The following is a 27071-nucleotide window of genomic DNA, read 5'->3' as shown; positions in this document are numbered from 1 at the left end:
CTTTTATGTATACGTGCATCAAAAGTTGCATTTTTATTTATTGTGATACTAGTAACAATAGGACTTACTCGGTGTGCCACATAAGTGAGAAGTGACCTTAATTTTCGTCTGGTCGTTTTCTAAATGCTCTTTACTCTCTATGTTTTCTCTCCTAAAAGACCATCAGGAATGACCCTGTCCCGCAGCTATGAGTTGGTAGAGTTTAACTTCCGGTTGTAAGAGCCCGGGTTCGAGTCTCGAGACGCTCCGGCGCTCGGTATTGAAACTCCTGACGCAGGGCCTCGGCTAAGGAATTTTGACTGGTGAGCCACTTGGGCAGCGACATGGACTGACCTTCGTAGCCATAGCACCATTTTCGATTTCTCGCCAGATTTTGGCCATTTTATTCTGCCAAAAACGTCAGGATGGCATTAAAAATGTTAAAAAACGGGGCTCGACCCCCCCCCGACTCTTCAGAGATAGAAGAGAGAGTAGGGACCCACAACCCTCTCAGTGGTGATACTCCGGCGGTGCACATAAAATCGCACAAGTATGCACACAATATTGACGCAGATTATAAAACTTTGGACGATAACTTACGGCCGGTCGGAAGTTAAAAATCAGCGAGCCCTGAATGCATCGCTCGCCGACTAGTCGGAGATTCGGAAATCGGAAGCGGTCGGACGGGATCGGGCGTTGTCGGGTGGATCGGGAGGAATTGTGAACAGCACTTTATATATAAAGTGGGTTGTAGCAGGAACCCCAAAAGGGGGTTGTAGCAGCAACTCCAACATCTCTGAAAATGATCATTAAGCCTATTGGTGTCACATGGAAAAGAATTCACTCAAATGCCCAAGCGCACTGCGCAACCCTAATATTTTCTTTAAAAAAAAACTAAGTTATGTACGCTTCTGTTGAACAGTGTCCCAATCTTCAGATTTCTCTTGGGTGTCTGAGTGGAAAATTCTAGCCACCCAAAATGTGAGAGTGGAAAATTATCCATTCTTATTCTTGAGTGTCATCTTCAGCCCAAATGAGAAATTTTTGGAACGCTGACTGTGAACGGTTCGAAATTCGTCCAACTGGTCAGAACTCAGATGTGCGACTGCAAGCATCATAACGTTCGTGAAGACGTAATATCGCTTGCAGACTTCAATCGGCTGGAAGTTGCCGACACTACCACTAGTTTGACTCTGGCTTATATCGTGTCTATCGGCGAGCGGTCTGAGATCGCTCGCAGGCTTATCCCCGACCGTCTGAACTGGTCTGTTCTTTATTCGTAGTTTTTCTTGTAACCGACTGGTCTGCGGCAGATGCTTAAGTGACTGTAACCACTCGATCGATCGGAAAGCTTGCAAGAACTCTCGCAGACCTCGATCGGCTGGAAGCCGCCGACACTATCTGTAATTGACATAGGCAAACGTCTTTCACGATTATTGCATAAAATTTAAATCCTCGGTGACACTTAAACGGATTGGACCAACGGACGAGAAACGGACGAGAACTGTCAGCGTCCGGTGATGTCCGTTTGTTTCCGTTGGACGTCCGTTTGTCATCCGTTAATATCCGTTCCATGTCCGGTGGTGTCCGGCTGAGCACACCGGACACCACCGGACATGGAACAGATATTAACGGATGAGAAACGGACGTCCAACGGAAACGAACGGACATCCCCCGGACATCACCGGACGCCGTCCGTTTCTCGTCCATTGGTCCAATCCGGTGAAGTGTGACCGAGGGTTAACTTACGGCTGTCTCAAGAAACCGGGAATGGTGATGGTATTAGGCGGGCAACGACGATCAAGTTCTTACTTTTAATAATGCAACAATGTAGTAGGGCCTCTGTCTCTGTCTGTATCACAATGTTACCTACGTCGTGATGTAAAATGTGAAAACTTCGATTTTTCGGAAAATTACTGGTGGGCCAAATCTTTGAGGCTGGTGGGCCATTTCTGGTCACTGGTGGGCCATTTGGCCCACCAGTTAACATGTTAGCCGAGGCCCTGTCCTGACGGGGATGGTCTGCGGTTGGTGGGAGCAGCCGCAGCCAGTTGAAGTCAGTTGAGTGGGGCAGGCCGTGTCCGGCTTTGAAGGGCACGTTAAACTTTGGCATCTATATTCTCCCGATACCCGGAATTGTGCGATCGCACGGGGGGTCGGGGTTCTACGCAACAGCCAACAAGCCTCTGCTTAGCGTGGGCTCCGGCTCTGTCAATCCGTCCATTCAACATTCGAGCTAAATTTATTAAAAAAACTGTGACCTCATGGAGGGGTGAAGGTCAAGTCTAACTTGACCGTCACCCCTCCATGAAGGGTCAAATGTCGGGGCACCGCATAAGTGGCCCTTTATTTTCTTCTGAACGTTCTCTAAGTGGTCCCTTTGTGTTCTTCGCCTAAAGCAACATCGGGGATTACTCTCACCTGTGACCTGTCACCTTTCACTCGACTTGACCTCCTAATCGGAGTTCAAGGGTCGGGTAGGTACGACGACAGGCCCACACATGGCGTAGGAGAGTTTCAGCAGAGTGGCGGGTCGCAGCGTCACACCCGTCGTCGGACAGTTGGTGGTCTCGCCCGCCTCTCGGTCAAACGGCTCCAAAATTACAACTTCTCTCCTCTCCCTCTCTCTCCTCTCTCTCTCTCTCTCTCTCTCTCTCTCTCCTCTCTCTCTCTCTCGTCTCTCTCTCTCCTCTCTCTCTCTCTCTCTCTCTCTCCTCTCTCTCTCCCCTTCCCTCTCTCTCTCTCTCCTCTCTCTCTCCCTCTCTCTCTCTCTTCTTCAGTGGCCCGAGCCGTTTGTTTATGTGTTTTGTAAGCTTGCAATTGAATAGTGAGTTCAAGTAGGTAACGAGTGTTAATGAGTCAGGAGTTTTTCCGCTCGTACGTTCACTCACCGCACGTGAGCCGACTTCCGAGGAGTTGCCCACGACCAATGATGAATGATGACCGTTCAGCCCGCGCAACAAAAGGTTTGGGTATCGAAGAGAAGGATAGGAGCGTCCTGAAGACATACCTACATATAATAGGATAGATCGGAGGTGAGTCGGCCGGGCGGCAGCTCGGGTGATCTGCACTCTCCAGGGCACTATAGGTTGTTGCCAGTAGCGGCGGGACACCTTCAATTAAGGGGGGGAGACACTGACGACTTTTGGTCCCATTCTTTCCATGCAGCGCCCATAGGGCTAATGTTAAAATGCCAAAATCAAGGGGGCACGGTGCCCCGGTGCCCCCTACCCCACCCCGTTCCGCCGCCTATGGTTGTTTGCGGTGGGACTGGGAGCGATCAGCGAGCCGCAGTCCATCGTGAGCGCCTGCAACTTTGCAGAGTGTGCAATGCTGCAGGTGCGTGGCGCCTGCGCAGAGGCGTTAGCACCAGTGAGCCTTTGCATTGTGACCGAGCGAACCAGCGTTTTGCTTTTGAACTCTACAACAATATAGCTACTTCCGGTACAGCGGTCAGCGAGGACCACAAAATATTCCAGCTAAATAATGCGTGCAGTTATCACAGCGCAATGAAATCCGATCCCTTCAAGCTTCAGTTTTCCGAGCTCGTACCCAGCTCCGCCAATAAGCTTCATTTGCCTGTTTGTTGTGTTGGGGTTAACTACCAGGCTCAATTAGTCCCCCTGTAACGGACGATTTTTTTATATGTCCTGTGCATCTGCTTTGTTTGTTTTTCCGCCGCCTGGCCGGTCCGTCGGCGGGCGGCGGAAATGACGCCTGCCGCTCCTCACGGCGGGCACCCGATGGGTCAGGTAAAACCGACCGGCCAGGGTGCGACGTCTTCTCATAAACAGTGACGGGCCTTTCCGAGCGAGCAGCGGGCGCCGAGGACTGACGGGGAGGGCGGGGAGGGGCCACAGGACCGCCCCGGCGCGGCGCTGGAGCGGCAGGACCGCGGATGGCCGCCCGGCCAGTCTGAGAGCGCGGCCGAGCGGGGCTGGACGGTGGTGACGATGGTGCGACGGGTGGTGACGATGGTGCGACGGGTGGTGCCGGTGGTGGTGCTGGTGGCAGCGCTCCTGTGCGGCGAGTCTGGAGCAGACGAGCCGTCTCTGCGTCCCCGGGAGGTGGTGGCCCTGCAGCAGACTCAGTTCGGCCTCCAGCTGTACTCGGTGAGGCGCGAACCGCTCACAACGTGGTTATAAACCATTCACACTACTTAGTCAGCCGGTTTTATAGATACAAAATGGGATAATACCCTTTTGATGAGTTTTGTCAGTCAACAATGTTACCAATAGGCATTACGTATGCAGTGGTGTGGTTGTAAGCAAAATTGTTTAGCGTAGGTTTTCTAAGCTGCTCAATACCTAGGCTAGTTATAACGCAGGTGGCAATGGATATGTACTCCGAAGGTTTCGGAGTATCCATTGCCATTTGCCACCAGTTTCGGACCGAAACTTACTGACATCGCACTTACTTGAAACTGTATTACCAGCATTGACTGGCAATGTCACAGTCACAAATAATGAGGCGGTCACACATGATGAGGCGGTGGTACTTGCTGTTCTAAAAAGTCGAGTCGAATCATCCGGTAAGAAATTATTTTACGCGACTGCAGAACGACGAAAGACACTAGAAAAGTGAGACACTATAGGCAGGCATTTGTACTTACGTAACTGCACTTCCGTTTCGATGCTTGTTTCTCGATCTTCGTGTTATATTTTGAATGTTTTTTCTTATTTTTTTACGTCCTTACTATTGTTATTGACTGTATATTGTCATGGGCATTCAACAACTGTTCATTTTGCATTTTAAATGGTTCATCGTTACGACCTCTCCATACCGGATATCCATAAACAGTATTTTGCTGAGCATTATAACGCATTCCCTTCCCTGATTAGTGACTAGATCACCTACGCATGTTTGAAAGGTGCGCTCTTCCGACATACATCTCCGAAAGTTCCGCGGTGACGCACCATTTGCCGGCTGTACCGATTTTCCTGGGTCGGAACACTTTGTCGATGATTCTGTGATTCCCGAGCTGTCCTTTAGGCCCTCGCGGGCGCTCTGTAAACAATCGCTTCGGGGACGGCCAGGGCGTGGGTCATCGATATCCGGCCCCGGTGGATCTTCCGAGAAAAAAAAGAGAGCTAGAAATGTATCATGGTCGGTCCTTCCCGGAAAGACCAGCTTTCGTGGGCAATCCATAATCGGTGTTGGCGGATCTTCCAAACCAATGTTTTGCTTTTTCCCGTGCACTTCGGCCTCGAGTGAAGTATTCGCTGGTAGTTGTTACTGGTAGAGCAATACGAGCTTACGTCAAGCTGAATGTGAATTGTGATTTAGATTTAGGGTTTTGTCCTGGATAATAAACGAGAATAAACGAGATGAAAAATTGAATAGATATATCCTCCGAGTCGTGTAAGCAACGGCATGTTTGAGCATCGTTAGTAATGTTATTGTGATGAAAAATGACCTGGTAATTGCTCATGATATAATGTGATTAAATTGAAATAAAAAAGACCATTTTTTAAATCATTAGATCAAAAAATCGAAAATGATTTTTTTTGTCTGATTTCAATTCAACTTAATCATATTATAGCATGAGCATGACGTCATTTTTTTTCTGACTGTTCTACCAAATCGGCATTGACATCCTTTGTGCATATTCACGAATGATATGGTTTACTGTTAAGTATTTAGATCGCTCCCAAACATCGAGACCAAAAAGTTTGAAATTTTATAGCATTCAATGTTGAGTTAGGTAATAGAAGATTAGTAAGATACAATAATTAATTGATTAGCCTTATCTAGATCGAACATTTATTCCTCGCTAGAGCACCATGTTAACAAAAAAGCACAAAAATTGAATACATAAATCGGCAGAAACCAAAAGCCCTATGACGATGGGCCTATGACGAAGCAATGTATCGATGGGGGCACGAGGGCAGTGCCATAAATGATCTGTTGCTAGGACTGATTGACCGGAATTAGCTACCCTTTTCTGCGCTTTCGATACGGCACTTAGGTCACATCCCGGATTCATATTAAAAATCATATTCAACCGTCTGAAAAGAAATATTTTCAGATGGTTCTGAAAAGAAATATCCTTAGATGTCGCGTCATTTAGTGCTTACAATTCAAAAGCCACTGGTAATGAAGAAGACGCAAAGGGAATGGATTTTTGCAGAAATGATGCCAGAAGTCGTGACGCTGACCTTACAGGCGCCCGGTTAATTAATCCCGGTAGCTTTTCAGTCCCCTCTTTTTCCTAGCTCTGGGAGCGTGTAGGTACTGGTTCTGAGTCCAACTGAGGCTCTCCTTTCAGCTATTTGGCTTTCAAATGTATTTCTTTACCACTGATATGAATGGCTATGTTGATATTGATGAAACGTTACTGGAGGCCGAACTCTTGGCTTTATAGCCTAATATGATCATTGATCAGTGATCACAGCGGAAAGTTGCACAATACGAGCCAACTTGTCCAACGACGATAACTTGTTTTAATTGGGAAAATTGTGCGTCTGGTTATCCGTGGTTGTCATTATAACTTTGCTTACCTTTCACTTCATTTTGACATATAATTCTTCATATTCTTCAGAAACATTAACGACCTTGCGAATGCCGACTGTAAGCGTGCTACTAGTCCTGTCGCTACGTGACCCAAGAACCAACTTAGTTGGGAACCTTATTAGTCAAGCGCACCCTTAACTCCTACCTTGGTGTGTTGATATCGGAGTTCCAGCCTGCCGTGCTTCATTGTTTCTGCGTGCAGTTTGATCAATCCACTGTTAGGTTATGGGTATGATTATTTGGTAATATAGCCTTCACTGCGAAAATGTGTCACTATATGGGCAGAATAAGTGTTGTTTTATCAAAACAAATGTTAACTTATTGGTGTCGAGTTACATTTTCAACGCTTATAAGGAAAAATGTATTTATATCGTATGCTGTCAAAATTTGAGTTCAACGATTGCAATATTCTCTGTGATAAAAACCAAGCATGAAAACTTTGCACTTTATTTTATGCCAAATTAATCATCATCCATGAATATTATAGCCCACCACGCGTATCCGTGCCATTGTATATTTATGAAAATCTATTTTGAACTCATGAACTGAAATAGAAGGCGAATGCCATTCCAGATATCAGACTGAAGAGTGAAGTAACGCCCACGGACCGTTGGCGTTATTTCAGACGGAACCGCTCAGTTGACACAACACACATTTAGCGAGCTTGTGAATTTACGTGCGCCAACGAACACATAAGCCGTTAGCATTCCCGTGGTGACACTGATACAGACGGCACAATGATAATCCCTTTTCAGAAGGTAGCATTAGCCTTCACTTATAAACGTGAAGTAATTACGTTTATACAAATCACTTCAACACTTTGCAACATCCGGTCGCTGAGATAGTTCGCCATTTAATGAAATAATTTTACAACAGCCACAACTTATTAGCTTGACGCTCGCGTAAAATTGTCTTCCAAGGAAGGCGTATTGCTACAGAGCTTGTACTATATCCTTTCATCATGTAGTTTCAGAAACTTGCAGATAGTTTGGGATCATTAGCATCTTTGGAGATTTTCGATTTGGCTGCGAATAAGATTAAATGGACTATCCCACCTTCTAAAATGTTGTTAAAACCAGTTAAATTGTGCCCGACTTTATAGATTGGATGACCAGGAACACGGTTCTGGCATTTATTTTTCATTAACCCTCGCCCGCACATGCCATTTTCCCATCCTAGAACGCACATGGGGGGGGGGGGGTTGCCACCCCCCCCCGCGCCATTTCGTTCCTGTTGGAGATAGAGCTTAGCAGTAAAGACCAAAAAGATTCTTTGGGAAGAGACGAATCCAATGATACCCAGTTTTACCTTCTCAGGTCAGTCATTGACCTTCCAGGTCAGGTCAAACTAAAAAATGTTGCTGTTTTGGGTCACCGTTGGATATCAAGTGCGCTGCTTATCAAATACCGATGACGATGCTGTTTTCTGGTGCCAAGCCAGATAGAACCTCTTTGTCACACTATCCGACCAGAATTTTGCTGCTGAGGTCATTTCAGGTCAAGTTAGGTCAAGGTCAATTATATGTGTTTGTATGTCTGTGTGTGTCTGTGTGTATACTGATGTGTGCACCGATTGTTTTTGAGCCCATATCACATGAAATCATGATCTGAGAAGCTTTTACCAAAAATGCAGTTAAAAAAACTTCACAAAAAGTAAATTCAGCTTGCCTAAAACGCAATTATCTTAGATGACCTAGGTTGACCTTGACCCTGACCTTGACCCCTGTACATCGTCGAACAACATGTTCCATGATAGGTGGGAGGTAAGACTGGCAAAAAAGGCCGAAATCAGGGTGTCAAAAGCTCACAAGGCCCATGGCAAACGCAAGATGTTGAGAATTGGCCATTTGGGTCATGACATGACCTGAAAAACAAGGTCATATCTCCGAAACCAAAAACCACAGAGACTTGAAATTTTCAGTGGACATCAAGAAAGGATAGACGAGCAGCTATACGAAAAATCAGCCTTCTAGCTCTAAAAATGTTGAGTGCAGAGCAGAAAGACTGCCTGGGGGGGGTGGCAACCCCCCCCCCCATGTGCGGGCGAGGGTTAAACATCTTAGGCTTCCCATATTCCAAACACAAACTTTCAAATATGTGACGTCACAGCCCAAAATTACCTCCTTCCCCAGGCCACATACTGTCATAAAGCTGATTCTTTTTACTCTGTAGGCACCACAACAAAGTTCAGACCAAGTTTTAAGCGATTTTTCAACGAACAAACCCATTTAAATCAGAATGACTAAACGAGGTGACGTCACACTAACGGTCGCTCCATGTTGAAGATAGGGCCTTGCACAAGGCCCATTTTCAAATGAAGGGAGCGAATTTCTTCAACACCAAGAGGCCGCGGGGGTTGCAACCTAGATAGATAGTGGTTTTTGAACCTCGCCGCAAACTTGGCTATTTCAACTCAAACCCCATGTTAAAGGTGGGATAGTCCCTTTAAGAAGCTTTGCTGTTGCGGATCACCAATTTCCCAGTTTGTCGGTACGTGCTCCCAAATCCAATTCCTTCTGTTCCATCGACAGTTTTATTATGTCATTGTTGTACGAACATATTTTGCATCTAATAGCTACCGTTTCAAAAGTGGTCTCCTTTTCAAGTTTGGATCCACATTATTCATACCTTCGCCCCTGTCATTGTCGAACAGTTTTCACCAGTTTTAAATTCTTTTGCTAGCACTGAAAAGACTTCGCACTACTCACTTGAAGAGATTCCTTGTATGTTAAATACCTAGGCATTCAGTGAGACCCAAACATTTCAGTGTCAAATTACGTAAATAAAACATGCTTCTTATGACGGGTTGGGTGAGCCACTTTGGAAAAAGGGGTGCCAGTCCAGTTTCTCCAGTCCAATTCAGAAGTCGACAATAGTTTCTTTTCATGGATGAGATCGTCGGCTTCAGTTGCCTGACGCTGCCTCCAAATCGGCCACAACCAGCTGGTCAGAGGCAGCGATTTGAGGTGTGCGCTCCGGGGCCCACGGGGCGATTTCGGACTCCTCGGGACTCGGCCGAAACCCGAAGAACAGCCGCACGGCCCTCCGGATGATTGTGTTGCTGGCGCCGTACGCCCAGTACTCGACGATGAGGGAGATCACCCTGGCAAAGTGTGTGACGTTCAGAAACACGGGCGGCAGCGTGAACCAGCGAGACGCGATGTGAATCCCCGTGCCGATGATGTCGATAAGAAGAAATATGACCAGCAGCTTGACGATACGCTTGAAGGACTTGAAGCGCATCATGAAGCGACGGGTTTGATGGCTGACATCACCTTTAGCGATCCTTTTCTCGTGCTTGAAACCCTGATAGGCTGTGTAGAGGAGAATTGCACACGTCAACATCGAGAAAAGAAGGAAGCACGCCTGAAAAGCGACCATGAAGGCGTTCGGTATCATTTGCCAGCCACATTTTTGGATTTCATGGCCGATGCCGAGCACACGGATGTCGAACTCGGCTACAGTTTCTAGTTCCAGATGGTGGCATACCAGTCCGACCACAGTCAGTGTGACGATGTAGAACCAGGTGAGAGCGACCATCCTTTTCACCCATCGGCTCATGATGGTGAAGTGGCGTAGCGAGAACACTACAGCGATGTACTGCTCCAGAGCCAAGAAGAACGTCGACACCTTGAATCCGCCGAAAATGTTCACTCCAATCAGCATCAGCACCCCGCAAAGCAGCTGCGGCATGTCATAACCGTACTGAACGTCAATGGCAGAGAGAGCAAAGGACGTGAAATTGAAAAGAAATAGAATAATGGTCATGTTCAGTATGAGGATGACCATTGGCTCTCCACGAATGGTACGGTTTCTGGCGATCACCGTCAGAGGCAGGGCAAAGATCAGAGTCAGCACCAACGGGACTCCGGTTCGCAGCCAGCCGATCATTGCGATAGATCAGACCAAACCCGACAGATCACTGTAGTTACCTGGAGATGGGCCAACGGTCGGTCTTTCCCAGATGACTCCACCTTTCGGGGTCTTTGTTGTCCGGTGCTTGTTCAACGTCGAAGTGATTCTTCGTGCAATGTGTTGCGTCTTTTCAAGCCTACTTGTCACGGCCGTAGGGTGTCGACGGTCGTTGATTTTCACAGCAGTCGAGTCTTCGCCGAGTGGTGAGAAGCGGATGCGCTGAGCGAGCCTTTATAGCTACCGGTCGGATGGCTTGGCTACCATGGCAACCCTTCAAAACAGTATATTTCTGCTCAGCTGTGAAGAGCTCTGCTGAAGAAGGAGTGATCTCCGTCATTGAGGCCAGGGTTCTCAAAGGGAGCCCATATACTCGAGGTAATATAATTATGGGAGGACGTATGTATGGGTCTATTCACGATCATGTATCCATCATTCAGGGTAAAATGAAGCACCTTTGCCGAAGCAAAGGTTTCCTTACAATCAGATCGCTGGTGTTTTCCTTGTCTTGGAAGAAGAAAGAGGACGAGAGAGAGACTAGAGAGAGAGAGAGAGAGAGAGAGAGAGAGAGAGAGAGAGAGAGAGAGAGAGAGAGAGAGAGAGAGAGAGAGAGAGAGAGAGAGAGAGGGAGGGAGAGAGAGAGAGAGAAAGAGAGAGAGAGAGAGAGAGAGAGAGAGAGAGAGAGAGAGAGAGAGAGAGAGAGAGAGAGAGAGAGAGAGAGAGGAGGGGGCAAACAGTTTGAAGAGAAGACGAGGACGGTTAAACAATTCGATCCAAGCAAGTCCCTCAGCAACAGGAATGTTCTGAACATTGTGTCATAACCGCTAATCCCGCGATTTAGGTAAGCTTTCAATGGCACTTGATGGGTGACAGCCAGCGCTGCAGTGACGTCTTTTGCTGCAGGTGCTGCGTTAGATTTTGTCCGATGCACCGAACGGCCCAGGCGGGCATTTCCGCCATCGCTGGGCCGTTACATCACACCGGGAAGTGCTATTGTAGTTAGGTACTAGTTTTCCCTATTTATGGATCGTGAGGCCGTATCACGGTCCATTCTATGTATGCTTTTGATATTGACATTGTTGTGTGAGATGCGCAGCTCATGATTTATACTTTACATACCTACGCAGCATAGTTATCCATTTGGAGAGGAAACATTTTGATGATCTTTTGATTGTTACATATGTGACTGTTATAATAGACATAAAACTTGTTCAAATGACGTCATTTCGTAACTACGAAGCATAAGTTTCTTCTTCATTTGAAAGTGTTTTTGTGTACAAGTGCCGAGTGCCTGTTGACCTCTCGCATGTTTTGCTGCACCAATGATGTTTACGACGGAGTTTACTAAATATAGGTGCCAACGGTACTTTTGCTACAATAATGACGGTGGTTCGCTAAACAATAAAACTAATAAAGCTGAAATATCTGGTTTTTAACAATTTTTTTACCTCAGTGTAGCCCGAAACGAAAACGAATTACAAACATTTACCTGAGGAAGATTAGAAATGACACTTCGTCAATAGCTAATAAAACTCATAATTATCGGTCGGAATCTGGAGAACCCCGCTAACTCACTGGTGAAAAGTTTCGGACTGCCAGGACCGTGTAAGGCGAATGACGATCTGTAAACGCCAAAAGGGGAGGATGTACCTACTCAATTTTGATTATTTTTCAAATTAACGGCAAGGGGATTTTTAAACTGCCAATAACTCGGTTCATTTTGATTGTAAAATAATAAAGCTACTTAAAAATAATCCTCGTTGCGCAATGCATCCTAGATAATAGAGATAAAATGTACAAAGGACCACGAGACTGATTGCGCTCTAGCCAAATGATTCCCCGCTGATCTAGACTCTCGCGAGATTAAGCGGAAGGTTTTGCACTTTTACATTTCCGGCTATATCTCAGAAACTAATAAATCTACGATGAAGCCATTTTACACGATCATGGCAGGCTTGTGAACCAACAAGTCGATCGCATCTTCGACACTTAAAAGCTTAGACGACGAAGATATAGCCTGAAGTACACTAAATTTTCTTGGTGCAAAACCTACCGTTAAAACCCGCGAGACTTATAAATTCCAGCTGGAGTCCAGGCGGACTGACATTTAAACATTGAGTAGCTAAGCTCCCCAATGTATACACACGCTGGGACTACTGGGCCGGGTGTCAAGTGTAAATAGTGGCGTCATCTCGCAATTCGGACGGGTCGACGCCGCTCCAGAGAGCTCGACAGAACAGTCACGTGTCCGTACTCAGAGAGCATTTACAAGTCACAGCACGAGTCACGTGATTATATCTGAGAGTTGGACTGATCAGTCACGTGTCCGCACTCAGAGGCCATTTACTCGTCGTAGGATGAATCATTTGCCCAACTGTTCAGTGCTCCAGCTGATACTTTTATCACGGGCGACAGGAGAGTTGTCCTTTCGTTTACACTATACCTGAACAAAAAACGTAGCATCAAAAAGACATGCGAAGAGTGAACCGTGAGAACATCTTTGTGAAGCCAAGCGTTAAAATGTCTTCTTTATTTTTTGTTTATAAAGTTAGTCCGAGCCTCCTGAGCGGAAGGATTCACAAGAACAGAGACCACGCTAAGCGGAGCTTGTTGAGTGTTTCTGCCCTAACGTGGAGGCGCTCCGGTTCCGATTCGGACGAGGCTATCGCTGCGCAACAGAGTGAAGGGTCTCATCACAGAGGAAAGCGTGCGTTTCTGTTCGAGACTTATGCTTACAATCCGACGTGCCGCCGAACAGCTGGCGTCCTACCAAGCTGACGACTTCAGTCGTCACTTCGCTAGTGTCGGCCCATGTATGTATAGCGGAGGAGCTGAAAGCGGGAGGCGCCCCAGCCCTGCCACCGAGACCACCGACCGTCACGACAGCGGGTCTGACGCTGCGACCTGCCTGCCGGAACTCTTCCGTGCCATGAACGACCTGTCAACGTCAATAGCCGTCGCCCATGATGCTATATCCCTGCATGCCATCCGCCAGTGTTTCACTGCATGCTTGGTCCTCATGTGCTTCTTCTTTGTAACGCGTATGTATGCATGTCTTGGTATGTATGTATGTACGTATTGACATCAAAAGCCTTCCACATATGGCGTGGCGATTACGGCTTATAGACCGGGCCAGATATTACGGCTTAGATCCGAGTATGGTAACAATAATGCGGGCAGGGGGAAGAACACTCAGCACTAGACGACAGTCATCCATCGATGGGGTCGCGACAATAATCATTTACATATTGTACATAAGACAAACAATATACATATATAAGCACAAACAGATCGTCCACCTATTAGCGGCATGGTTTGTATGCTATTTTACAGATTCGTCAGCGGCGTAGCGGGGTGTTGTTCATCAGCGCGGCCCTGGCACACCGGGCGTCCAATTCCATATCATCCTGCACCTGCACCTTCTCCTCATCATCGGAATTAGCCTCAGTGTGCCCATTCATAAGTCGGGTAGCTTTGATGTAGCGGGAAATGGTAGACCCGTTTCTTCTTTACCGGATTCAGGAAAAATCTGCAAAAATGTTCAGCTTCAAAAACCAATGCATCACCTAAAGGGCATTGGCGTCCTTATCATCGTGGTCTCCCTACACCTACGCTCGTTCAAATCTCTCACTTTTTAATCACCTTCCCAACGTTCCAGGTTCTGGCGAAGGACGACCAGTCGTCCAACATTTTCTTCTCGCCGCTGAGTATCGGCACGGCGCTGGCGATGGTCTACGCCGGCAGTCGAGGGGACACCTCACAGCAGATGGAAGAGGTCCTCGGCTTCCAGGGACGGCGGAAGACCGTGCTGCGCGGACACCGCGGCCTCGTGCGCTGGATCCGGGTGGGTATTGTAGAACTTTTGGAGCGAGAAATTAGTATAGTGATTGAGAATCAGTTGCACGAATCGCTAAATTATACGCCGTTTGTAATAATATTCATGCATTATCTTCCAGGATGCGTAATGCGTATGCAAGTAAGTATGAGTTTTTTCGGATATCCTATTCCCCACTCTGCCCGCGTCTTCTAGGTACGTACGCACTTTAAGCGCCTCTCTCTCTCTATCTAGTTATCTCTCTCTCTCTCTCTCTCTCTCTCTCTCTCTCTCTCTCTCTCTCTCTCTCTCTCTCTCTCTCTCTCTCTCTCTCTCTCTCTCTCTCTCTCTCTCTCTCTCTCTCTCTCTCCCCTGCTCCTCTGACGGCCCACTCCCCCTTCCACTTCTCCGCAGAGGCGACACAACAGTAGCGATGTCACGGTGAAGGTCACGAACAGGGTGTACGCCTCCCCGACGCTGCGCCTTCGAGCCAGGTTCGCCGCACGTATGAGACGCCTGTTCTACGCCAAGCTGAAGCAGCTGGATTTTTCGCGATCTGAGGAGGCCGCTGCTGTGGTCAATGCCAATGTGAATGAGGACACTGCTGGACGTATCACAGAACTGGTGGACCCCGGTGAGTGCCTCTGACGCTTCATACTTGCTGCTTTTGTTTGACGTGCCTGAGGCGTATTCATCGAGGGTGGTTTTGGATGTCGCTTACTTCCCGTTTGCGGGAAGATGAATGATGTCTTGAAGAAGATGAATGATGAATGATGCCGTTTCCAGCCTTGCAGACAATCTTCCGATTACATATAGTACTGTTGAGAGCTCCATTGAGTTCTTAGCACACACTGCAGTGTGCGTGACTGCATCAGTTGACGCCGTATCCATCTCATCATCGAAACGTGCCATATCATCAACCACAGACTTCTCTATCGACGAATGTAATATATCAACGAATCAACGAATGTAATATAGGTAGCACTGCTACCCGCATCACTCTGACATATCCGTTTTAAACAGCGACTGGTACCTATTATTCGCCCACATTTCTTACTGAAGTCACCATTACAATTGCCGATATCCGTGACAAATATCCCATAGGTACGGTTCTCGCGAGTTTAAGCGCTAGGTTGTGCCTATGGGATCAGATGTCTATGGGATCAGATGTTGGACTGATGCAGATGCCCAGCCGCCGAGGCAGCACTGTAACCTATCCCCCTTCATTCTCTAGGGACGCTGGACTCTGACACCGCCCTGCTGTTGGTGAACGCCGTCTACTTCAAGGGAGCCTGGCTGATGGAGTTCGACACGAGCCTCACAGCCGAGGCTGACTTCCACGCGCTGTCCGGCACCAGGACCGTGCAGATGATGAAGGCCAAGAAGTATTTCCCGGTCGGGTACTCCGGGTCGGTGGATGCTCGCGTCCTGAAGCTGCCGTACAAGGTGAGATACAGACTCTATATATCGTAGGTAAAATACTAGGGAATGAGAGAGGCCATTGTTAGGTCCAGTCATTTATTTCTTAGTCGTTCTTGTCTTTAGATTAGGTCCGAGCTTCTTTCTTATTATTATCGATAAGTCTTGTGAAAACATGGAAAGGTGACTACAACGCCGTCTTTGTTCGGGGTGTCGATGGTAGGGGTTGGGGGCATTGTACACAAATCATATTGCACTTTCATAATATCTCTTTTGTTTGTTGAGACGCAGCGATTAACTATACCATCCGACCGTACTATGCCCAGTTCGAATGTTAAGTGCCTTTTCAAACGGAAGAGTGATTATTTGATTATCTAACCAAGCCGATTGGTGGAAGGTGTGTGCGAGTGATGTATGACGCATAACGATGATATATGGAGTATAGACGTACAGTCCACAGCAGAAGTAATGTGTGGTTTCAGTCATGGGTTTGTTCTGCTTCTGAAGCCTAGGAACGATTAGCCAGACTGCAACGAGACTTTAAATGTAGCTTACATGTATCTTCACCCTTGCACCTACAACTTTATCTATTGACGCCTTCTTTTCAATCAGTCCGCATTTAAAAATCGTCGGTCAAAGCCATCCGCTGAGATTGGTAAAACCACACATTACTTTAGCGGTGCGGCTTTACGTACATACATACGCTCAGTTACGCTACGGTATTCATTACGTTACAGGGCGAGGCCATTAGTATGCTGATTGTGCTGCCTAATGAGATGGACGGTATCCATCTGCTGGACGCTGAGATACACAAGGCGAACATGGAAGACCTCATCTGGAGCCTGGACAGCAGCGAGGAGGTCGAAGTCCAGCTCCCCAGGTTCAAAATGGAGGAGAAAATCGATTTGAAAGAGACGCTGAAAAAGGCAAGTACCCAACCAGAGCCTTTGGTGCTACTCAATTTTGCATGTCATTTCAGAGCTGTTATTCTGCTAAAAGCCAGGTAGGCAGTCGATACCTTATGCGCTTGAACCGAAACCTTATCTTCCATATGGTCATTAGTAGCCGTTTTCACGACGGCCATCTGGTACGTACACATTTGGTGCACATCATCATTCGCCGGATAGCCCGTCGTGAAAACGGCTAATAATTATCAACTAGTCCATCAGATATTGCATCGGCTCGTACGATGCGCAACAGTCTGGTCGGCCGCAGCCGACATGTATCGTTTGATAAGAATGGGTTGCTTTGGTTAGTCGGCGACCTCTGACGTTTATCGCTCCCCGCCGCTCATACAGATGGGTCTGACGGACCTGTTTGACCTAAACGAGGCGAACCTGAGCGGCATCAGCCGACAGAGGATCTGCGTCAGTGATGTGGTCCACAAAGCGGCCATCGAGGTGACGGAGGAGGGCACCACCGCCACCGCGGCCACAGGTGAGAAACTGATATTATCACCGCCATCACATGTGAGAAACTGCCACCGCCGCCACAGGTGAGAAAATATAGCAGTCACCGCAACCAGAGTGGCCACGCAGATAAGTGATTGCCACTCTCGAACTTGCTTATTGCATGCGTAGGTATTATTGCGATCCACATCACATCTAGCCTATGTGCCATTCTTATAAGCTTAGTGAATGTCACAATAATGTTTCCTAAAAACTGTTAATTAACGATAATCTTTGTTCCTTATTCTGTGTACCTTTTGCCCCGCATTCCGACCTCGTTTTCCGTTTGCCCCTGCAGCCGTGGGCTTCAGTTTCCGCATGTTGAGGCCAAAGCCGGAGCCTTTCATCGTGGATCGACCGTTCTTCTTCGTGCTGCGAGACGAGAAGACGGGCGCCTCTCTGTTCATCGGCAGAGTCATGGAGCCCTGAGAGAGAGCAGATGAGAGGGAGAGAGAGAGAGAGAGAGAGAGAGAGAGAGAGAGAGAGAGGGGAGGGAAGGGAGAGGAGAGAGAACTAGCAGGGACTGAGAGCGAGGGCCACGAACAGACGACCAGGCAGCCCAGCGACCCTGCCTGTCAATGCTGAACGAGACCAAGACTTGCAGCGGCAGTGAGCTGCTAATATTGTCTCCAGGGGTCAATCTATAACGTCTCCTGCGGCTGAGTGACGTCTGCTGAGAAAAGATCGTCAGCATACTCTGAGACGGATGCACTGGAATTGATGATTGCGCCACCAGTTTTGTTGAAGCGCACTACGCACCGACGTTCAATGGTGAAGGTTAGTTTGTAAGGGGCACGGCGCTCCCAAGGTCCAAAACAAGGCAGAAAGTCACCGTGCCCTTTAAAAGTTAGCATCACCGAACTGTTTTAATAGAACACTCTGACGTGTGCCTTTGCACTGACCTCTGCACCCAGTTATATAAACGTTTCTGTGAATAGTATCTGCATCCCCGAGCATGGCCTAAGTTCTCTCATTCAGTCATGATCACCACCTCAGACGCATAACTTTTAAACCAGATCGTAGACATTTTAGCGTGAAATTTCGCCATAAGTTTGGTTAACATTGCAATCAGTTGCATTTGTTTATTAATGATTATTTCGGAGGGTGAACCTGACGTAATTATTTGCTCCTGAGTGCCGTGTCAGCTTGTTCGTGAGGGTAGTTTGCAGGGTAACTATATTTTTACAAGAAACAAAATAATCATGATCGATATGTTGTACTTGCCTTAGTGTTAAAAAACTTAACAACAATAATGCCGACTCATAGTTATTTGTTGAGATCATCTTACATAGAAGAGGGTTCAACAGGCAAATGTTCTGTAACGTGTCGAATCGATTTGATTGGTGAAATATTCTCGAATAAAATGATTGATGAACATTGATAAATACGCCTAATGTACCTATGTCTTTTTGAATATATGCACGGCGTTTTCCATGGTGTTTTATCGTTCCCATCAATACGTTTTTCGTCAACGCCGCCCTAATTATCAATAAAAATTATGGCAGTTGACACCAGATGGGCTCCAAAAGAGCTAAGGGCTGCTGTCACTCAGCTCAGCATACATATTACTCTTTTTCATGGGTAATACCAGCGCAACTGAGTGCACATCTGAAACCAAGGTAATAAAAAAATGTACACGTGTACTGCGCATTAGGCGAGGCCCACACATACCACATACAGTTATATAAGCTGCATTTTAAACGTGACACGCATGTTTTGATCATTCGTCAACGGATGCTGTGTGTGCAAAGCTGCATCAATGGTATCCATGGCAACGCCATCGCCGACTGTCATCCGACCCGCTCTCCATCTAGCCCGACAGGCCACGTTTCCACTTCTTTTGAGGACACTAATGCGTCTTCAGCAGCCGGAACGAATATGGAAACGCAATCGTATTGGAAACGCAATCCTATTACCGTTGGACATCCATGATTTTTGCGCGGTCGGGTTGAAACACATTTTTCTTAGACCATAAATTGGGAATTTGTGGTACTTCTATGAATTATTTCACGCCACTGAAACAGCTGGGTCCTTGCCAGATATATTCGTTTTGTCATGCGTGCCATGGCACAGGAAGAACACAACATTTGAGCTGACGCACAATACTGAGGATTGACGGATCGAGTGAAAACGCGAGACGGACTCGCAAGACGTCTACGCAAGACGTCATATAGGTGGACGTCATAGATAAATAGACGTCATAGATGTCATGGACGCTAGACTTCATAGATAGCATTATTTATAAAGAAAACAATCATACGCAGCTCGATTATGATGATCTGCATATTCAACACTCCGAAACATAACCTAGTCCATAGGCATAGACCACTATATACCACTAGTGACTAGGTATATAGTGATCTATGCCTAGTCATAAAATTACAACGCAAACAATATTCATCGTCCACAGTGTGATAACGGCTTATATTTCAAGGCTTATTACCAAAGAATATCTCAACCACAGCTTAGTTATGTAAAGCCCAAAGCCTTGTCACACTAGAGCTCACCAGATTTGCATACCAAAGCTCACCTCTCACAACTCTATGTGTACTCGCAAAATATGCATGCATGCATAGTATAGTTATGTATACTATACACTAGTGTAAGTACATTGCCCGCAAGTTGCTACCCCATCGCATCATGTCTCACTTCAGTTCTCACCACTACTTAGTTCTCACACCTCCCCACTCTCACCAAAGGGGAGCACAGCGCGTCTCCGGGTTCATGGGTGTCCCTGGGCGGCAGCTGAACGTGGCTGCGAACTCAGCAGTGTGTCGCGCCATTCGGTTCACGCGCTCTGGGTTCGGAGGGTGGGTGCTGGCTGCCACCAGAGCCGCGTAAGAGTCGACGTCAATGTCAGCGCAGTACACCTGAAAACCGAGGGTGAGAGCGAGAGAGAGAGAGAGAGAGAGAGAGAGAGAGAGAGAGAGAGAGAGAGAGAGAGAGAGAGAGAGAGAGAGAGAGAGAGAGTCGTAGGGTTAGGGTTGCACCCGGAAACAATTTAGGTACATGAATCATAAGAGAGCAGGAGATCACAACCACCCCTCCCTCTCCCCCTCTTTCCTCGGGTCACATTTCTGACCCCCCCCCCCCACAGATCCCCGCATGACCCTCTCAGATCTCTGACCTGTGCGAAGCTCATGAAGAAGGCCTGCTGTGTGGTCAGGTTGACACCAGGCAGGGCTGGCTCGGGCCCGAGTCGTGCTCGCCGTCGAAGGTAGGCTGATAGTGCCAGGGAGAGACTGCTGAAGTCGGCTGAGTTCTCGCCCAGGGTGAGGTCACCGTCCAGCTGAGTGGCAGGGGGGGGGGGGGGAGGTTACATGACCGGGCAATTTGCAGCTGAGGGTGAGGGTTTTCGTGAGCTACAACGATTCGCCGTCCAGATTGGGAGGGTGTAATATGACACGTGGCGCACGATAGATATGTGGCAGGCCTGAGAGCTCTGCGCAGCGGGAATGATTTAGGATAGCCTATGGTTTAGGGATTATTTTTTATCAAGTACGAAATTCATCCCGATATATATTAAAAGCAAGGCAAAGATATTCACGCAAATCAATAAAAAAGTTAACGTTTTGTGTCCGCACATGGTCGTCAACGTACGACAATCCAGTCATGCTCCTAACGCGACATATGATCATGAACTGAGCCCACAATATGATTACCTGAACATCCACAGATTGGTGGACACTGCTGGCCGTTTTGACCAGCGGTGTGACATACTCTGTCCGTATGCACTGGAATTTTTCGTCCGCCGTTTGCTGAAGTGCCGCTGGTAGGTGGCGCGCAGCACCCGTCTCGTCAAAACTGAGACCTGGTCAGAGCGAGAGAAACACCATGTGATGTCGAAAATGAAACGGCAGGTGCATAGACACTTTACAGCATAAGTGCACGGATGTTTGTAGGTGTGTTTGCGTTTGCCTACATATCTTGGTTTTACCTGTATGAAAGCAATCACATATCCGTCATAAATATCTACCTAAATACCTATTCGTTGTGGATATTTAAATTTTACAAAATGATGATTTTCAAAACTCGTGGGTTTGACCGGCAGTGAAAATGCAGGAACTGTAGTTCATTTTAACGTCTGCAAACAAGCTCCCTCATGAGCTCCTTTGAATTGCTAAGGCATCATTGCGGTAAGGATACCTTCGAGTTGTGCCGCATCCGCACGTATTAGGTTACCTACCTATTGCTTTGTAAGCAATCCATTCCCTTGTAGAAAGGGTTTACCGGTGGTAGTCTCTCGGCATAATTCTGACCTGTGCTGTCGATGCCGTGCAGTAGCTCGTGCGCCATCACCACGCCCAGCACGGCAAACTGGACGTACTCGGGAACGTCTCCGTGAAAGAACGGCTCCGTCAGCAGCGCCAGTGGCACTCCTGCGGCAGACGTGAGAATGACTAGTTATCTCACCAGTCGATAGGTGGCAGCAGGGGTAGGCGCCTGAAGTTATGCTGTGCCGCAGTTCCCCTTTTTGCGGCTGCTGGCTGTCGTTTCACTTCTCACCTGAATCATTGTAAATAAAAACGTTTTATAGTATTTTCACACCTTAAATGATTATAAAACATTACAAGGGCACGTTATCTTCGTGTTTTTTTTTTTTAATACCGGTGTAGAGAGAAGACCTTGCACCTACGACTAACGGGCATTGGAGGGAAAGTCGTACGTTTTATTCGTGCATTTTTTCATAACGGCTGGGGAAGCATATTGATAACGGAAGCAAGACTTATATTTTATTCAAGTCTTGTTTTTATCCAAACATAAGCGATCTGATAGAAAACTCATACCGCAGGTCGTAGAGGGAATCATGTATCAATTATCAGACACAAGTGCCTACGTGCCCCCATTTATGTGGTGAGTGAGCCTTAACATGATCTCACCGACGGCGTTTCTGGCAGGGAGGTGGAAGGCGTTGGCCGTGTGAGGCTCCACCTCCGTCGGCCACCTGTCGGCACAGCGGGAATGCCGCAATTAAATCACATTAGACGGCAAAGCACAAATTAAAAATGGAGCGCATACAGGATCAGTTCTTTGCCGATAAATAAATCAATCCTTTATTGTCAATGTTTTTTTACAGCACAATTTAGAGTCCCGAACAAACTTAAGAAAACTAGTCATGGTGTGCATGCAGCATGCGTTACTGAAAATAATGCCAATCGATATAACTTGAAGTTTTTGTTATCGAACAATGAACAGTGAACGCGGCTTGCTTCTTACATCCGTCAAATATGTTGACGAATCTTAGGCCGTAACATTACCTAAGCTGAAGTGCACACTAAACTCTTATTATCTGGCTAAACATACCTCAAAGGGTCTGTAGATGCCATCTCTCGAAGCGTCAACTTTAACAGTTTTACTTGAGCCCGTCTCAGGCCTCTGAAGAGGTCCAGCAGCATCTTGGATCCAGGCCGCACCAACACCCTTGGAGACTGGAGAGATAAACAGCAGGGAAAGAATAAATTTACTCAAGGCACATGGAATATGAAAACAAATGCGTATGTTAGGAATTTGTTGGAAAATGTACGTACCACCCAATGCTACGCGTAAGTTTATCATTTTAAGCGGTAATTAATGGTCGTATCGTTATTTAACCCTCGCATGTGTAGGGGGGGGGGGTCGGATGGACCCCCCCATGGTTTTTCGCGAATAACTCGCGTAAAAAGCGGCCGATCGCGACGAAACTTTCAGTACCCTCGCATTGATCAATTTTACACGTTCCCTGAAAATTTCATGACCCTGACCCTAATGACCTTTGACCTGTGACCTCTTTTCCGACACCATGTTTGGCCGGAATCGCGATTTCGCGTATGTCGGCTCGCACTAGCCGCGTGTTTGCAAGCTTTTCGTGGTTTCAAACGTTCAAACATGTGATTTGATGTTACTCCCTTGTGTGTCAAGGTCACCTGAAGGTCAGGTCAGGTCATTGACCTTTGGTGACCTCGGGTGACCTCGGTTCACTTTTTCGAGTTTTACATGTTTCTAGGCTAGTTTTTGGAGCTGAATTCGAATTTAGCAACCATTTGAACATTTACGAAGTAGTTTTGGTGACTTTGTAACATGTTACGAAGCTGTCAGAGGCGGTTGACACGTACTACGAATACCCGTCACGACGCCTACTGGTTGACCTGACCTGACCTGACCCGACCTGGTCTAAATGCTTCAAGACATCATCTGTGATCAAAACTAACACGATATTCGTGATCAGCACTCCGAAAAACCCCTTAGAAGCCACACTTTACGACTTTTTAACAGGTCCCGATTTTCCCGACTTTGGGTCATTGACCTGACCTGGAAGGTCAACCAATGACCTAGGACCTTAAAGTTGGGTATCATCGGCTTCCTCTCGTCACGGGCAACACGCTCGTTTTTTCCGCGAAGCTCTAGCTCGATCAGGGGCCAAACGGCAAGGGGGGGTCCAACCGACCCCCCCCCCCTACACATTAGAAGCTGGCAAACGCCGCACACATGCGAGGGTTAACCAAGCACAGGCGACTGGAGGCTCCGACCTGAGGTGACGTTTTCCAGAGTCTGGAGACGGGCGGCGTGTTCACGTTCACGAATGTGTCGTTCCACAGGTTCTCCGGCGCCAGCAGGTAGGTGCGAGTGGCCGCGATCTTGTCCTGAGCCAGCGTTAGGAGCCGGTCAGACGCGGTGCGTGTGGCGTTACTCGCTGCCATCTTCAGCTCGATGGAGCGCAGCAGCTCGGAGCGAATCTCCTCCAGGATTGAGCTCACCTGTCGTGGGTGGCATCGGGGCACAGGAGGCTGGGTAATTCCATTGTTATTATTGCCTGGCTGACAAGAATGCAAATTACAAATACAATGACATGCAAATGATTCCAGAATGTCTTCATCTCTGTTCAGATCAGACTTCCGATTATGCGATTACATTCATCCAAAAGATTAAATTCATACATTCATCTATGTTAAAGAAAAGAAATTGTTTTATTTTGTAGGAAGCACAGGTGGAGAAGCAATAACGATCTAAATTACAAAAATAATAATACTGAGCCGTTTGTTATTTGTGAAGTAAAAAGTTGCACTTGATATTCATATAAATGGTTCATACCATTGCAACACATTCGCGACTGTCCCTAAGGAGCCGGTACCTTTTCTCTGAGCAGATCGACCCTCTGTTTGCCGACATTTCTGACGTACAGAGCGGCTACCGCCACCGGGAATGCCTCCTTTGTGAGGGAGACACAGAGCTGCTGGCCGGCCGGCAGGCTGGTGTCGGCACTGACCAGGGAGTCCACCATCTCCGCCAGGAACACAGTCCTGAGAAAAGAGAAGATCATCTGAGGATTTCCTGATGAATGAACCATGACAGAATTGAGCGCTTTGCATAGAGTGTAGAGACATAGACATAGAGGCATCAGGCATGCAAATATAGCTTGTTTTTCTCAAACTATGACGATAATCGATGTGCACAATACACAACGCATAAATTTGTTTTACACTCCTAAGCAAAGATTTCTTAAGGTTGTTTGGCATATTTAGTACGTGTATCTCTTGACACAATGATGGACGATTATCATCGTAAAGTATAGTTGTATGTTTTGCACCTGTGACCATGCAGTCACGTGACACCTGCACCCCTTCCCACCTGAAGCGCAGCAGGACGGCGTTTTGGACCACGCTAGGATGGTACCGGTCCAGAAGGTCCCCCAGTTGCTGCATGTACCGCGGGTACCGGACGTGTACAGGGTCAGATCCCCGCACCGGCCGCCGCGTCACACCCGACAGGTACCGCTCCCAGTCCAGCTAGAAAGGAAATAATGCAGCCGCAGTCTGACTGATGAAAAGGTTAACTATAATGCCGCCCTTCAATCTTTCAAGCAGAGTGAGCTTACAGCTGTTATCCTGATCAATGATCAATGAGTCGTTAAGCATTCATCAATTTTCGGCTGGTAATACCTACGGGGAAATCCTGAGCACATTTTGTACTGGTTTTTCTCCCGATTCAGTCATGTTTTAGGTATATGCTAGTCAAATGAATACGCCTTATTCGTTACTTTTCATATGAATGCTAGCCCCCTCCCCTTCTCTCTGGCCCTTTTGCTAACGTATGGATACTGCAACTGAACCGGCTCCACTGTCAGAGCCGGTAATATAAGTGATATAAGCTAAGAATATTGTTGATCAACTAACGTAGGGATACTGGAGTTGGAGTAGCTCCACGGTAAGCGCCGGCTCTAGATGAAGCCGCGCCTCAGAGACCACTCTTTCCCGCGCAGTCGGCAGTATCTGAGAACACACGAGTGGAAACGCAATCACTGATTAAACTGATCACCGATCACCTTCAGCGATACTTCGTATCTTCCAAAAGTGATCTGCGACACTTATGCCTGTATGTAGAAATGTCTATGCTATGAATGATGGAAATATTGCAATATATGTAAGCGAGGCTGGTATTCAGTCTGTGTTTATCGTACTTTTTAGATAGGTTACAAAACGGCCTTACAAAGCTTCAGGGAGCAGTTCGTAAAAGGGTGCGAAGTGATTTTTATGGCTAAAGCACCTGGTTGCGACCATTTCATGGGAACTAAAGTTAATAAACATTTGATAATGGCTGTTGAAGTAAGAGCTATGAGGACCCTGCCCAGCCAAAGGAACGGCAGCAGAAAATACGGGGCAGGTGGTTACTCACTTCCCTTACCAAATATTTCCTCTCACCAAGAGCATACAAAAAAAAGAACTTTGCGAAAAATAAAAGGCTGAAAGCATTTGTTGCATGCCTCTTGTTGAATGAATGTATCAAAAACTTGAGTTTATCCGCCGGGAATCCTGCGTAGCCTCGAAATGGGACGTGGCAACAATCGATTTACTGATTAGGACTAGTCAATGTCAAACAGTAAGCAGCAAGTTACCTTGTAAAGGTCTTCCATAAATTGAAGCATGTTATCAATCTCGTCAGTTGCCAAATGTTCCGGAAAATGACCGTTAGCTACGATATTTTCCCAGAAGTAGGACGACATTTCCTCCAACATCTCCGCCAAACTGGCATTCTGAAATAGAGGAAGAGAATGATTAATTACAACATGACAAGAAATAAAATTTGATTTGCGCAAGCACTCTTTTATAAATTATACCTATATTACCTATACGACATATTGAACACCACTTCATTGCGAGAAGACGATAGCAATAGCGAAAAATAACAACGTGCATGATTTTTATCCATGATCCTTCTAAGTGTAAGTTAAAGATAACACTCTTTATCAAACACATCTGTCACCTTCATTGGAAAACACCCATCCAGTCTAGCCCCGCCACTGGCCTTCGACTCCTCATAGAGCTGACTGGCTGTACGGAGAGGCTCATCCGATCCCTCTCCCTCCGGTCCATAGAACGGTCCGCCGTCTCCGGCTTCGTCCCAACTCCAGCCGAGGCCGTCCAGCCGGCCGTAGTCGCCGTAGTCGTGGTCGCCGTGCTCCGTGCCGTGCTCCGTGTCGTGCTCCGTGTCGTGCTCCGTGCCGTGCTCCGTGTCGTGCTCCGTGTCGTGCTCCGTGCCGTGCTCCGTGCCGTGCTCCGTGTCGTGCTCCGGCGGCGTCATCAGAGTAACCGGGGTGACGCGGCGTGAATTCGCCCGCCGTTTGTTCGTTCTGACGCCTGCCGACCTGGCCCTCCGTCTCTGAGGGAGCCGGGGGTTACGTCATGCTATGATTGTTTAGATACGTCTAACTATGTATACGGCCAGTCACACTGAGGGAGTGTTGAGTCAGAGATCCTGTAGGAGAGTCGTGAGTCGCGAGTCAGCGGCCCTCAGCCACTGGGGAGTCGTGAGTCAGTGATCCTGTAGGAGAGTCGTGACTCGTGATTCAGCAGCCCTCACTCACTGGGGAGTCGTGAGCCAGTGATCCTCAACCCATGGAAGGGAGCCATGACTCGGTGATCCTCAGTCCCTGTAGGGAACCCAGGAGCTAGAGACCCTCCGTTACCATAGTAGCGGCTCGGTTTGGTAGTCAGTTGGGACTGATCCGCCGCC

At 47.4% G+C, this 27071-nt stretch overlaps 2 protein-coding genes across 2 annotated transcripts; one reads left to right on the top strand and one right to left on the bottom strand.

Annotated features, from left to right (window-relative positions):
• The first annotated feature begins 3309 nt into the window (after nt 1-3309).
• On the top strand, nt 3310-18516 carry LOC122377023 (leukocyte elastase inhibitor-like). The gene is made up of 8 exons (XM_043356992.1): nt 3310-3318; nt 3798-4091; nt 14062-14247; nt 14632-14851; nt 15452-15663; nt 16374-16562; nt 16935-17073; nt 17383-18516. Exons 1-8 carry the CDS (start codon nt 3310-3312, stop codon nt 17511-17513), a joined length of 1380 nt encoding a protein of 459 aa, XP_043212927.1. The 3' UTR covers nt 17514-18516.
• Nucleotides 18517-19113: 597 nt separating this feature from the next.
• On the bottom strand, nt 19114-26712 carry LOC122377024 (endothelin-converting enzyme 2-like). Its single transcript, XM_043356993.1, has 12 exons — nt 26364-26712; nt 25954-26091; nt 25235-25330; nt 24690-24847; nt 24193-24361; nt 23591-23818; nt 22389-22513; nt 21965-22029; nt 21344-21463; nt 20747-20895; nt 20212-20373; nt 19114-19954 (listed from the first exon to the last, which is right to left on the bottom strand). The coding sequence occupies exons 1-12, from the start codon at nt 26637-26639 to the stop codon at nt 19775-19777; spliced, it is 1866 nt and encodes a 621-aa protein (XP_043212928.1). The 5' UTR covers nt 26640-26712; the 3' UTR covers nt 19114-19774.
• Between the last annotated feature and the right edge of the window lie 359 nt (nt 26713-27071).

The sequence above is a fragment of the Amphibalanus amphitrite genome, unplaced genomic scaffold (assembly GCF_019059575.1).
Source record: "Amphibalanus amphitrite isolate SeventyFive unplaced genomic scaffold, NRLGWU_Aamphi_draft 002462F_arrow, whole genome shotgun sequence".
In the NCBI taxonomy this organism is placed as follows: Eukaryota; Metazoa; Arthropoda; class Thecostraca; order Balanomorpha; family Balanidae; genus Amphibalanus; species Amphibalanus amphitrite.
The sequence above is the reverse complement of the archived record's forward strand: the minus strand, read 5'-3'. Positions and strand labels throughout refer to the sequence as shown.

Coding starts and splice junctions, on each gene's coding strand:
- LOC122377023 (XM_043356992.1), top strand. Junction 14,248..14,631: donor GCCTCGTGCGCTGGATCCGG/GTGGGTATTGTA, acceptor ACTTCTCCGCAG/AGGCGACACAACAGTAGCGA. Junction 14,852..15,451: donor CACAGAACTGGTGGACCCCG/GTGAGTGCCTCT, acceptor TTCATTCTCTAG/GGACGCTGGACTCTGACACC.
- LOC122377024 (XM_043356993.1), bottom strand. CDS start 26,639: ATGACGCCGCCGGAGCACGACACGGAGCACGGCACGGAGCACGGCACG. Junction 22,030..22,388: donor GCATCTACAGACCCTTTGAG/GTATGTTTAGCC, acceptor CTGTGCCGACAG/GTGGCCGACGGAGGTGGAGC. Junction 21,464..21,964: donor CCCTGCCAGAAACGCCGTCG/GTGAGATCATGT, acceptor CGTCTGCCGCAG/GAGTGCCACTGGCGCTGCTG.